At 34.4% G+C, this 14654-nt stretch overlaps 1 protein-coding gene across 3 annotated transcripts in view; it reads right to left on the reverse strand.

The window, feature by feature from the left end:
* Positions 1-263: 263 nt before the first annotated feature.
* The window catches only part of TRPA1 (transient receptor potential cation channel subfamily A member 1), a 44449-nt gene continuing 30058 nt past the window's right edge, over positions 264-14654 (reverse strand). For all 3 annotated transcript variants that reach the window (XM_026843657.1, XM_026843656.1, XM_026843658.1), the window contains 11 exons: positions 13856-13954; positions 12956-13026; positions 12333-12480; positions 9513-9602; positions 9134-9303; positions 7348-7477; positions 7031-7213; positions 6022-6090; positions 3904-4014; positions 3286-3383; positions 264-1375 (listed from right to left, as the gene is read on the reverse strand). In XM_026843657.1, the coding sequence (XP_026699458.1) occupies positions 1144-1375; positions 3286-3383; positions 3904-4014; positions 6022-6090; positions 7031-7213; positions 7348-7477; positions 9134-9303; positions 9513-9602; positions 12333-12480; positions 12956-13026; positions 13856-13954 (1401 nt within the window). In that variant the 3' untranslated portion in view covers positions 264-1143. The remainder of the gene's footprint in view (positions 1376-3285; positions 3384-3903; positions 4015-6021; positions 6091-7030; positions 7214-7347; positions 7478-9133; positions 9304-9512; positions 9603-12332; positions 12481-12955; positions 13027-13855; positions 13955-14654) is intronic.

Raw genomic sequence — 14654 nt, forward strand, 5'->3', positions numbered from 1 at the left:
TGAGAAAGATTTTCCCTACTGAACAGCATGTCATCCATGGCAATTTTAAGGCACAAGCCTCATGAATTTACAGTGCATCTGCCTGTGTTTTCTGAAGACTGGACAAGTTCCGTACCTTGTAAATTACCTTCTGGCGGCTACTTTTTAAATAAACAGGAATCATTATTGCTCTTTACATAAAGAATTAACATACATTAAGTTCTTAAAGAAAATGTGTGAATTCAAAAGCAGACCACAAAGCATTACAACCACATATATTCATAACTAGTTTATTAGCACTGTTTTGAAACAAATATACTCAGGTACTTAAACACAGTTTATTTCATATTTATTTCCACATTTGATATATTACTGTATATTACATAATGCACTGAATACCCAGTAAATAAATAATAAAACCAAAGCGCAGATTAAAGTAACAAGGTCAGTTTTAGGTTATCAGGAAGGCCAAAATCACATTAGCAGTATACGGATAGCAAGTTGTAAATGACTAATATTTAACATGTCATTGTATTGTTGCTATATGCATGCTAGTACAAATTATCCCTCAGAGAATTGCAACTTGTTATCTACAAAAGAAAACAGTCCTTCCCTTACATTACATTTTTGTCATCTTTTTATTTCTTACCTTTCAGGCCTGATCCTGCAGTCCTTACTCAGCAAAACCTCCAAGACAATCTGTCAGGTTAGTTTCTTACTCTTTCTTTAAGCTACATAAAGCCCATTGGCTCTCTCAAAACACCTTAATACTAAATGATTAGAGTTTGAATTTCTAAAAATTCGAAAATTCTAAAAATATTTGTAACAGAAAATAGTGTAATTAAGTACAGACCTAAGAATATTAGGGCCAAATCCAGGAACAGATCTAGGCAAAAGTCTTGGAAACTGTCAGGACAGCATGGCTGGCATCTGGTGAGTTAGGCACTTTCCTGATTAGCCAGCCACTTTTAGGATCACAGTTTCGCATATAGACAGCTTCAGTCTCCTTAAATACTGTTTTGAGCACCTGCATCCTTTTTTCAGATCTGGCCTTTTTTTATACTTGAATACATGATGTATCACATTAACATTATGCACAGACACTAAGAGAAATGACTCTAAAGTAAAACAAAATGATAATACAACATGATATCATAGCCATGTCTAGAAGAAGCTATTGTTCTTTTCTGTGCTTGGGTTAGGCACATTTGTTTTAACAGCTTTTAACACTGTATCCCATTTACTATTCTTGTGCTCTAACTGCCTTTTCCTAAACTTGTGCTGAAATAAATCATTGCTGTCTTCATCCTCAGCCTCTGACACTATCTCCATTTTTTGGATAATCAATTTAATGAGGTCATGTTGCTTTTCCAACAGTGTTGATATATCTTTGAGCCTAAAAAAAACAAACAAAAAAATATGCATAGAGCAGGCTTTGTCATTTGGTTTCAAAGGACATTTAAGTCATTGAAATTACAGATGCAAAAGACCTGACAGTCCTCAACTTCACCCTTCTGCTAACAAAGAATATTATCTGGAGCACATTTAATTTTTCAAGCTGTGGTACTTTTCCAGGTTTCAGGAAATAGGATTAAAGATCAAATTCCTGGTTCTTGAGAAAAGTAACTTTATGCTTAAGGTAAGAGCAACTTCACTCTCAAAATAAGATTCTGAACAGTCCTATCAAAAGTTTTTCCTATTGACTGAAGTAGTCTGGCAATAAAAAGGGTCAGATTTGCAATGGCATTTAAGCATCCACAAACTTTTAGAGAACTTCACAAGTATTTTAACAGCATATGGCAGATCCTGATGAGGCACTTACTGGTCTCTTTTAAAGTGCTATCCGAAGTGCAGTTGATACAAACAGTTAACATCAGGTAGCATCACATGTACAGAACACAATGTCTGTTATCTTTTAAGAAACAATGAAAGAAATGGGAAATGTGGCTGGAAACTATCTTCATAAAACTACCAAACAGGCTTTTTGAAAATCTACTTTTCAGAATGTCTAATCACAAAATTACAGTGTGAAATATACACTGTAACTGAAAAGGTTCTCTGTGAAGAACAGTTTGGGGCTTCTTTAGATGTAGTTCCCTTAGTTCCCCCTCCCTTTTTTTTTTTAATAAAAAAGTAAATACATGTCAAAATATGTGAAAACCACAAGAATTAAAATAATGCAGCAATTACCTGAAGTTAATACAAAGCAAAAAAAATCCCAATCAAATCAAAGAAGAAAAACATATACACTCGGCAATGATTGCCATTAGCTTCAGTAGAAACTGAACTTTGTTTTGAACTCCAACAATAAAAACATACTGGCAACATAGTAGAACAAAGTTTTCAGCCAATATTTTCTGAGCAGCAAATATAACTTTCTGTAGTGAAATGGCCACAAGTTATTCTATTCCAAATAATTTTATAATTTTATAACATGACAGTTTTCTTCCCTCTCTGTAGGGGAAAAGAAACCAAATAATATGTTCTATGCTGGTTCCTAATATATTGATGTAGTATGGATTTGAAGAAACATTTGTTAAATTCCATGGTTTGTCTACATCTGTAGGGTGTTATTCTCACCCCTTCAACTCTTGCTGAGTCCTTCAAGCAAAAAAATAATTAATCAGAATCTATGCAAGGAGACAAAGATTTAGTAGGTTAAAAAAAAAAAAAAAAGAGAAATTAAAAAAAGGAAAAAAAGCAGGGGGGAATGAGACAGTGAGAAGGGATAGATTTTCCTAGTTATACATTTACAAAAGGCTTTTCTGAAATCATTCTTATGGATATATTAGTAAGATGAATAAGAAAAGTATCTACAGAGAATTCCTTCCAAGGCTTTGGAAAACAGATGATTTGTTCAAATGAGAACCAGGACACCAGTCCATTTTTGGGGAAACAATCTGAAGCAGATTTACCATCTGACCAGTGGAAAGTCAGTTACAGATTGTGTATATTTGCAGACCAACTGGAATTACATCAATTGTGAATTTAAAATAACTCCTGAAAACCTCCATACACAAACCTCTAATTCTGAATTGAAAATGCATTTCCCCATTACTTCAGTTTACTTTAATAAGCAAACAAGCCTGCCTTCTTTCTCTGCCATGGGATAAAAATATTTCTCTACCACACAAGTATTTTGAAGGTAAATACATTACAGAATATAAAATACTAAGTTACTACAGTGAGGAAGATTACTTAAGGACAACAGATGCATTGAGGAGCTTTAGAACACTTTAAAAAAGGAGTACATTTATAATATTGGTTCTACTTATTTTTACAGCAGTAAAATAACACAACGACTACCTGTATTTCTGCTTCAGAACTTCCAGTTCTAATGTTGTATCAGTGCTCTGTGCATCTGTGGTAGAGTCCTCACACCCAAAGCAATACTGGAAGACACTCTAAACAAAACATGGAACCAAACTGAAATCAGGTATTATAGTCTGACAATAGCTTAAAAATACCAAATAAGTGAATGGTAACACTCTCCACACAGTGTTAAAATTGAAAAGTGTTTCTGTTATGAAGTTATTTTTTGTATATTAAACATCTGGTTTGCAAAATTTGTTTAATCAGAAAAGTCAGTCTACCAACAACAGCTGAAATGAAAAGTAAACAAATAGAAGAAATGCCAAAGGGGAGTAATTCTATTTTCTGTCTGAATAACTTTTATAGCTTGTCTTGCTTAATAAAGTCACAGATCACTGAGAATTCAAACACTAATTATAGCTGAATAAGTTAGGCTGCACTCAAACTGATTTATCATTTCACTGAAACCAGCCAAGATCTAATCACAATTCCATTGATGTCAGTCAATGATTGAGTCTGATTAATGGAATGTTCCTAGCAATCTGTGTACAAAGTAAGTCGATCATATCCCATTTTAGTAAGAGTTCTTTAGTCTAAGATTCACCATCTTACCATAAATCCACAGTATCTTGGCCTGTTGGGATATACAGTGATTGATTCCTGGTCCACCCGACTTAAGAACCAAAATGGTAGCTTCTTCTCTAAGTTGGTGTGAAGATTAACCTAAATGTAGTTTTGTGTTTAGAATAAGATATATTCTCTTAAGATAAAGACACATTATCATATGAAAATAACCATCATGTCATTATATTGAAATCACTATTACTAGATGTCAAGTCTCAGAGGATATCTATGCTGCAAACAGTGGTATAATATTTGAACAGTCCAGTCCAGACACTAAAACCATTTAGTCATAGCAGTATTGAGTATCTTAGCAAAATTAATTATTCCTCATAGATGTGCACTCTTACAACTAAAATGGCTCCAAAACTGGGCTAGCTCTTGTGTAATGGCTTGAAGAACTCACCCACACGTGCACTGTGGGTTGCAGTATAGAATTGCAGGGCAGAAGTGTTCAAGATATTGAACACCTATCACAGCCATGGGTTTTAAGACCAAATAATAATGGGAGAGAGAGTGGTCTTTCTCTCTTTAATTATGCTATATCCCTTTATTAGGTTATGACAGAGTCAGTATAGATTAAGATGGCAGTGGAATGCCTGTGAGAAAAATCTTCCCTTGGGTAGAAGCAAGTATGTTATATACAAGTGCCTTTTGAGCTGATGCTACCTTTCTGGTCATTCTCAAATTGCTACAGAAATACTGAACATAAGTATCTAAAAGAACAGGATATATAGAATAAGCTTATTGAAGACAACCATAATCCTGCCAAACATACAGAAGGTTACACGCTTAATAAAGATTTCATAGTACTGTCTGAAGCTGCAAGACAACATCCTTCCTGAGCATTCTGTTGGCAAAGAAATATCTAAACAGGTTAAAAGCATTAACTGTTACAAGAACTGCCCTGATACTTCTGCTTTAGTTATTTGTATCTCTAGCAAAGGAAAGATCTCTTGGGAGGAAATGTTACTCTAAAAGAGAATTCTTCAAATATGCTTGAATTAAGCAAGTACAGCACACAATTTAAAGTTACACGACTATCAGTAATTATTTCTGAGCTGTTCTTGGGTATCATGTCTGTGCACAACTATCTTCTTTATGCTCAGCCACTAGGTAGGTTCTGATGCTTCTGAGAAAAAGCAAAGCCAGCAGGTAACACAGGCAAAGCCATTCCCTGCATCAATTTTATGAATGGTCAGTTCCTCTCACAATACAGACTTTGAGCAGAACTTCAAGGAATCATGTGGATAGAGAGTTTCTAAGCACATGCTAGTGAGAAGTAATCTTTATTCTTTATTTGACAGGTGTATACTTCGTGTATTTCCACTTGTGAGAGGCAAGCTTGATATACTGTTCATAGGGGGAAAAAACAAGCTTTTGAAAACTGTAGGCCAAACTTATAATTTCTTAAAATGAAAATTTTAGGAAGTTGTGCTATTGCCCTAGTCCCAATGTGTAAGCTGTAAGGGCTACATTTGCGAAAGCTGTTTTGAAAAAGCTATTTTCAAAGTAGCTTTTTCAAATGTAGTCTTTTATCTAAGATGCACATAGTTTTCAAAAGCATATAGCTTACTAAACTCTTCTGATTTCAACAGAAATTCTGTTAGATGTCCTCATACATCTTAAGGTAACTAAACCCATTTATAAATGTGATATTAAGCTCCTTAGTCATACCTGGTATTGCATAGTATCTCCTCAGTACACAGACCAGCATGAGCCTTCAGTATACTGTAATGAATTTGGTGTCCTTTTGATTTCTGTGTACCTTAACCTTCTTTCCTCTGCATCAATTCTCCTTAAAAGGCAACTCTCCTATTTCAAACATTCCATTCACTCATTCTGAGATTCCGTTGTTGGAATAACTCAGAATTCATTAAACCAACTGTTCAAAAGTTCCTTAAAAATACATTTGCTTATACAATTCCTTGACAATAAGTAACATGACTGCAAATAAGATTCATAATAGGATGCCCATGTTTACCAAGCCTCTTTACACAGATGCTATGATGTTAGTTAGGGATGTTGATGACAAATCAGCTTATTATCTAAGTAGTATTCTAACAATCATATCTACTATAGTTGGTGCTTCTATTGTATTCTACTTACCTGCATTGCAATCCTTTTGAGTGCAGCATATTTTTGTACTTCAGCTATGTCCCCAACAGCCAAACCAATCTAAAATTACCAAGAAAGATTTAATTCTATTTTTTCATAGTCCGTGTTTTCAAAATTACTCTAAAGTTAAATTTATTTTACTTCACTTGAATTTGGAAACATAGCCCTTCTGTGCATATTTGGAAAATCCATATCAAGAAATGTATTAAGCTTTTTAATGCCAACAGTCTACCAGTAAGGCACTAAAGAGCTATTTCAAAGATTTGTCAAGAATAACATCCGTTCTTTTTCATTCTTCATTACTGCTGTTATGTTAAAACATTTGTTGACCTCTTAATTAAATAGGATCATGGCAGCAATAAATAACTTTAAAAATCTGAATTACTTTTATTGCTCAGCTCATATAAAAACTTGATTTCCTAAAAAAATCCCTAATGTGTCTGAAGATGTACGACATATCTTCCCCCTTTCTCAGCATTACCAGGTTTTCTGACTCTTTTTATCCAGGTCAGGCTCATTAGTTAGTTTTAACACTACTGCCGACTGCTGTTTTGTGTGTAGTGTAGATCTGGATTTTGGCTTTTGTAAAAAAAAAATATGTTGTAAGCACTAGGTTATGATACAGCAAGGGGTTGAAAAACTAAGACTATGTCTAGTCTAGCTGGCACACATTTATCAGAGTACTTGTTAAAATCATTGTTCCCCAATTTCCTTTATCAAGACCTCATAATAATACATTGCAGCTCCAATTAAAATTCCATCATAATTACAACCTAAATATAAACAAGATAACCCTGCAAGAGTTAACTCTGGGAAAATACTCAGAACCGTAAACTGAAGGGTAAATTAGTCCAGGGAAAGGCAACTTTTTAAGATATTATTGAAAATAACAATTTCTTAAATCATGAATGAATGACATGAATTCTACAATTCTTTATGTTAAAATTGTGTATAAATCTGTGGTTAATCACTTTTGTATATTAATAAGAAGTTTACTTACTAGCAAGTTCATAAGAAGGATTGGAATAAGCAAGGTAAATATAATGAGAACTGTGTAACTCAGGAATGGATATGGCAATTCACTGCTTAGTAATGGATCAAGGAATGCATCATGGTAATTAATGTCTCCCAGCATCATTGCAAATGTCTTCATTACAGAAAGCAGAGGTGTGCTATACGTTTGCTGCAAAAAAAAAAGAAATCCCAAAATAAAAAAACCCAAAACCCGAATTGATGAAATTTATAAATAACCTCTTGAGATTCTTTACTAAAAATAGTATTTATAATGAAAAAAATTAACTATGACATTCAACTAACCTGTGAACCCAAAAGGACAAAGAAACTAAGTCCAAAGGCCAATATCAGGAAGAAGAAAACGACAGCAATCCGAATCAAAGTCCTCAAAATTTCCCAGAACATCACAACATAGATGCCATAGTTTTCAAATCTAGGCAGTAAATAAACAAAAGATATGCTAAATTAATACTGGTTAGAGTCCCTTACAGCTATTTATGTAAAGCAGTAAGTAATCTTGATTTTCATATGTGAAAAGAGACATTTTGCCTCTCTGAGATATTCTGAGATGGTATGAATGTGTTATACTTTCACATCCAAAAGAATGCCACTGGTCTTATTTACAGCAAGCCTAAAGGACATAATCTTATATTTTAATGCATCAGAGCAGTATTTCTTCAAGATTTTTTTTTTCTGGAACAACTTTCACACTCTCCATAGCCACAGACAGTACAATATTGTACAACTGTTGCACTTGAAATAACATCATGAAATTGTCCAATTTTGTGCTGCTTTTCGAAGCAAGTTTGCAACCAGAACAAAGGACAACCGGCACCATGATCCATCTAGAAGCCACATGCCTGATTTAAAAAGATTTTGCTTTTTATTGCACTACAAAGTATGAAAACCAAACAAACAAAAGGAACACACTGCTTAGGAAGAGAAGGGGAGTAGCATAATTTTAAGACACCTGTGCTTCCAATAACAGTCTGTCATCTCGCAAGCCTCTCCCATTCTTGGCTTACACAAAAACTAGATCTCTGAACATGAGCTGTCATAAAGCAGATTGTTACTTTTTCCCCCAAACCTGAACTTGGGAAATTATGTCCTCTGCAAGATTCAAGGACAAGATGACAATCCCCATTTTGCCCACAGCACACAGTGGAGAGTCATCTGAGGTCAGACACAAGGTTTGCCAGCAAAGGCAGTACCATAAAGACAGCCTCTCTATGACATTAACTGTTTACAAACCTTGTCCTTGAACATCCCAACTACAGTAAGATGATCCTGAAATTAATCAGCAAATGCCCTGTTTGTCTGTCTGTCAGACCTCATGGGAGGGGGGGAAATTAGTGAATGTATACAATAAGAATGAGAAGAGAATATATGTAGTGTTAGCACATGCTGTCACCCTTATTTTCTTAACAGCTCCAAATTATCCCCTTTTTGCTGATCATCCACAACTCCTCTTTGTGCAAGGCAGTCCTGCTCAGGCACAAACATGTTTAATTTATTAGTCTTAAGCACTATACCCAGACTACTTTTCCCTCCACGCATCTCTCCTGTGGTCCATGACTCTTGGATACTATTGTACCAGTGACAGCATTAAGAAATAATAATTTCCTCCATTATAATTCTTTTACAGGACACTATGGTGTAGAAAAGTGGTATGTGTCATTTAATCTGTAAAATGATAAAAGAATTTACCTTCTCCCAGGTATTACTTACAAAAAAAGACTTCCTTTTGCTTCTTGTAATTCATAGCTTTATTTTAAGTGAAAGTCTATACAGTTTAATGAAACACATTTTTAAAAAGACATACGCAGTTGCTTTGGTTACTTAACATTAAAATAAATCTTGTTATTTCTTTCATTGCCATAACACATGCTGTGATTCTCTACATAAGTAAACACCAAAAACTACTTTACAGTTCGTTAGGTTAAAAAACTCCTATGGTCCTAATGTTGAAACTTGTCTAGCTTAAAAAAAAAAATAGGGCTATCACACTTGATCAGTCATAGTTTAGAATATGTGAAATATGTGAAAATACTGGAATTATTTTATTGCAAAACATGAAATTAACTTTTACCGTTGAAGGTAAAGCAAGAAGTTCATCCAAGACAAGTATACAGCAATTGCTCCACATTCCCACTGCAAATGAGCTGGTGTATTAATAAATAAAGAAGACACAAAAATTATGCTTGTAGTATAAATTGTCCAGTCCAGTAGATTGGAGTAATCCAACAAATATTTCAATTTCTAGGATTTAAGAGAGACAGATACATATTTACAAGTCATGCATCATTAAAGGACTGAACTCAAAACACTATTTAAATCCTCTTCTTACTTTCAATCTTGTATAAATTGGTATTTCCCTTTAATTAGGGAAAAATCAGATTTATTTCAATATCACACAAACTGCTATGCAAGCACACTGTCCGATTAATGTTATTCCTCTATGTATTTACCTGCTGAATCAGCTGAAATATTTCTTTGCAGATTCCCAGTAAACTCATAATTAAAACTAAACACATACACACCCTTGTGAAGTATGAGTTCTGAAACAAAAATCAGAGCACAAAATTAAGAATTATTAAATGAACGTTTATTTCAGCTCTACCTACTACATCTACATTATATTGCTGAGTTAAGAAACTGTTAGCTTGCTTCATATACACATTACTATCTAAATTCTGGTTTACTAATATTTATTTTGAAATCCATGTCATGTATATTTTGTTTAAGTAATTCAAATCAAGTATGAAAGTTTGAGCATTCCCATGATAAATAGTTGCTGTGCGATGTCCTTATTAGTACTATTTGAGTTTGGGAACTCAAATTGTAGCATCTATGCCGTATTTTCAGTATGTTTTGCCACTGGATGAACATAAAAGACAAATTCTGTTGTCCATAACTTCACTATCATATTGCAGTATCCAGAATGGCAATAGAAGTCTTAGACAAACTAGAAGTCCTGGCACACTCATATGGCTGCTCTCTCTGTTGTCTCCCTTTACAACAAGTATAGGCAAAGACAACTTTGGGGTAAAAAGCCTTCTACTGGCATAGAAAAGAACAGTGAAATTCATCTTTAATAAATAACTTTTAGAGCTAATTCCCCACCTGAGGGGTTTGTTAACTCATAGCAGACCACAAATTCATGGCACTCACTTTTCATCAGCATCTGCCCTGTTGCTGTGTCCCTCTTTAACCTGGGTGAAGAGCACAGCACCACGCTCTGTAACCCTGTGCTCCCTACAGAGCTGGCATTACCCACTCAATTCCAGTCCTGGGCCATTAGGACTGTCTTGTCCAGTGCATGACATTTCACGCACACTGCTGTTGCTCTAGTCTCTCAGGCAGCACCTTCACGGCACCTGCTCAGTGCTCTGCTTCTCCACCAGCTGGTATCCTTCCTCACTGAATGACAGGACTCCCTCTTCCACCTATGCTTCTTCCACCCAGTCTCTGATGATTCAAGGACCTGGGTCAGTCTGAGTTATTTCCCTGTCTGCCATATGCAGCTTCTGTCATTCTTGTCTTTCACCAGGAAGATGAGTTAGTGGAGCATGAACTCTTCCAGTTCTGCCAGTTCTTCTGGCTTCTGAATCTTCGAGAATCTCGCACGTGCTGGGCTGGGCTGGGCATGTGTTTCTCCAAATTTTTTCATACATCAGGATATGCTCATCAACCTTTTATATTCCTTGAGTTTATTTTGTATCGTATTTCTACTAGTATATCCTGTTTGAGTTCCTATTTCAGTTTTACGTCTTTTTTCTCCCAAAAGAGCTGTAAAATATTTTCTTGCCTCTTTTCTTATTGCAAAAATCCCTGGGCTTAGTGATAAAATCACTTGTTTGAAATGGATCATTTAAAAAGTTTGCCACAACAAATTCTTGGCTCCATTAACACCAGTACGTTACTATTTCAGGGCTAACAACACAGGCATCTCTTCTCAGAATATATGACTTCATGTCGTGGAGACTGTGCTCTGTGACTCTCCTGCCCTTCACATGGACACAGGAGTTTATGTATGAGTTGTACTCACAGGTTCAATGAACAGCAGAACTTCATTGGAAGTCTAGTACAATGTTCATCTTAGGGACAATACAGCCTTCTTAAAAGACAGAATACTGCTTAGTTTTAACTGCAGGAAGGAAACACTTACAAAAAGGACATCATCCGCTCACACCACTGTCTTTCTTTTCTAAAGCCTCATTCTCCTGTAGTGGTGGGCTTGGAAAGTCTAACTTCTTCGGTTCACTATGGTGTCCTAATTATTCCAGTTCTAGCTTCTGAAAAAAAGTTTGAGCTCTGTTTCTTAACAACCCCGAAGTATTTACGGAGGACAGGTTTATCCTGAGATGGTTCATCCCTGCTTGCTTTCTTTATGGCCCCAACTAAAGCATCATTTCCATCCAATGCACATCATGAATGAGATCAATATTCATAAATTACTAGAGTAACGCCGCACCTATCACAGTTGTGACTGAGAGACAAATATTCAAAAGTCGCTACAATGTACTTTTCTACCTTATCAAGTTTTTCATTTTGAGACATCATAATTCCAAAATGGGGGTATATCATTCACATTTTGGCACAACACAATCTTTTCTATTTTTTCATTTAAGTTTATAAACAGGGATTATAGAAATCAACCAATACACTTAAAAACCTTTCACAGAGTTTGCCATCCATGTATATGACTGAATTCTGCTGTTATATTTTTCACTACTGTTGTACATGAGGTACCTATATGCAGACTGGCAAAAATTGTTCTTAGTTTCATAGTTTATGAGCCTAGTGAAGAAACAGTGGGTCTGCAAGGGAAATTTATACATAATATGGGCAAATAAAGATATATTTTAATACCCAAAAGCACTTTATTATTGACTGCTCTTTCTGTGTCAAATCTTCAATATGCAATATCCAGTTACTTTGGTTGAAAATTAAAAGAGCATAAAAAGCTAAAGAATCCACTGTTTTCTGTCTTTTCATAAGTAAATACATGTTAATCCTTTTTTTTAATGTTAAAGGAATATTCGCTTCAGGGAAGAAACTGAAGTAACCATATACCAGACATAAAATTTTCAGAAAAAGTTAAAAATACAAAATGAGAACTGAAAAATATATGCAGAGGTTGTTGATGAATGCTTAAAAATATACCCTTCGATTCTATTCCTCAGAGTTGCTAAATCATAAATAATTCTAGAAATTATTAAAAAAATATCATACCTTTCTGCTATAAAAATCCTAAGCATATTGAAACTGGTAAGAAAACTCAGTACCTCATATTCTAATGGTCTTGCTTCATAGATCTCTGTTCCATTCAAAGGTCTTCCTGGCTGTATGTGAGTGACCAGAAGAGTCAGTGGGATGAGACCAAGAGAATATATGCCTAAATTCATTAGATGTGCTCGAAACCCATAGGCCATCCTTGAAAGTGAGAATGTTAAAGTTACAACACTTAAAAAATTTAGAAGAGTATGCATTCAAATTTAACAGCCACTAATGTTTTCAAGATGAGGAAATAAACATTTCTGAAAATGTCTTTTCATGATGAATATGTTCATTGAGCTTTATGTGGACAAAAGTTTATTGGCCATTCTGAAATACTGTTCTTTTTAACTTGGCAATCCTGTTAGATATTTTTGCAATAAAGCAGAAACAAAGACAGTGATTGTCTTTGCTGTAAATATCAAAGGATCATTACTAAATGCTAAGCTACATTTTATATGATCATCATCAGCATATTCTAAACATGTTTATGAAAAGTTATATGGAAAAGACATTTGCTTCAGTCAACACTATAAATATGCACATCTTAGTAAAGAGCTCTCAGACACAATATCTTTCATCCTGACATACAATATTATATTTTATATACGTTAAAATACAAAAATACACCTACCATTTCATAAGCAAATATTCTTTACACACGGGATGACTGAGTAGCTCCATGCGATTGTGGCGTACCATGGCCTACAAAAAAAAAAAAAAAGGTAGAAGGATCAAACTTATCTCATCTAGTAAAGTGCTTGCAAAACTAGCTAGGCCACCTTCTTTACTTAAATATTAGTCTAATGAAAAGTAAAATGTCTGTGAGATATTGCAAAGTTCTTTTGTTTATGCACTCTTGTTCAAAGCTATTACCATCTTGCCTTCTCTGCCTACTGAGGCATCCAGCTTCTCTCCTGCGGCTCTCTTAGTCTATCTCAAACTTTTAAAAAAATGTACAAACTAATTATTACCAACTATATCTGTGAGATGACCAAGGTCTAGTTTCATTTAACAAAAAAATATTTATTATTAGTATACCAAGTCTATCTGCCAACAGGAAGCCCAAAAAGTAACAGAATTAAGCCAGAATATTTGTTCTGTAAACATGTTATGACAAAGAATCAGAGAACAGACTGGTAATGTGAAAGAAGAGCAAAATTTGTTTTAGGCACAGAAAGTGTTTTGCAATTAGCATATGAAAAAATCAGGTGTTTTTTCAATGCCTTACAATCCCATGCATGGTCACTACAATGACTGGAGTATGGTTTTCTTTAATGTATTCCCTGCAGGTACAGCATGTTCTCTTGAAACATTCAGTTGTTTAAACAAACAAAGAATTTTTATCTAAACATAGAAGAAATGTTATTTATTACTTAGACTAGAAGAACTTTGGTCCACACTTCATTCCAATATACTTTAAATATACAGAGTTATGGGCTTTGGAGAAGAAATATTATTCTGAAAAATTCAAACCTCTTGATTTTATCTAAAGCAAGACAGCATGGAATGATGTCAAATATAAAGAACTTACATTTAAAGTGGTAAGTGGTTCATAGAAAATGTCTTCACCATCCTTTAGTTTCTTGTTAAGTGTCAGGGGACACTGAAGATATCTGAAGTTATATTCAATCTGAATAATAAACATACACCAGCATTTAAATGTGATGAAACTGATAATCTAAGACTGCGATAATACACTTAATTTAAAAAAGGTTATCCTTTAGAAAAAAAAAGGCTTATTGTGTCAAAGCAGTTAGAACACTGACATATACTGATTGTTAGTTACTCTGCCAGTGAAAACATGCCATCAAGATATACATCTGTGACTGTAAAATGATAAAACAGTCATTTTGAATTGTAAACTAGAAAGTACACATTTAATCTTAAAATATTACAGTTTTAAAAGGTCATTCTCATAGCTGTAATTTTGTTTAATGTTGACTTTGAAGAAAAGCTTGTATTTAAAAGTTATATGACTTTGCTAGCACTATATAAAGAAAATTTGCATGTTTTATGTCCACATCATTAACAGAATCCAATGTAATAGATTGTAAGGTCATTTTCAATATGGTTTCAAACGTAGTAAAGCTGTAGAACATTCATGCCACCTTAGCATTGTCAAAGCAATCTACTGTTTAAGATTTTGGACAAGAATTTACAAAAAAAGAAACATGTTGGATGCTGAATTCTTGATTGTACTACTTATGATAGGCATGCCTTTGATGTGCATAAATAGGTATTAGCTCTTCTCTCACTATTATTTTGAAATATCCATGACCTCTGATACCCAGCTTGATTGCAAGAATTAACACAGCAAAGATAAAGCAACA

Source organism: Athene cunicularia (genome assembly GCF_003259725.1).
Source record: "Athene cunicularia isolate RWA chromosome 2 unlocalized genomic scaffold, athCun1 chr2_part1, whole genome shotgun sequence".
Taxonomy (NCBI): domain Eukaryota; kingdom Metazoa; phylum Chordata; class Aves; order Strigiformes; family Strigidae; genus Athene; species Athene cunicularia.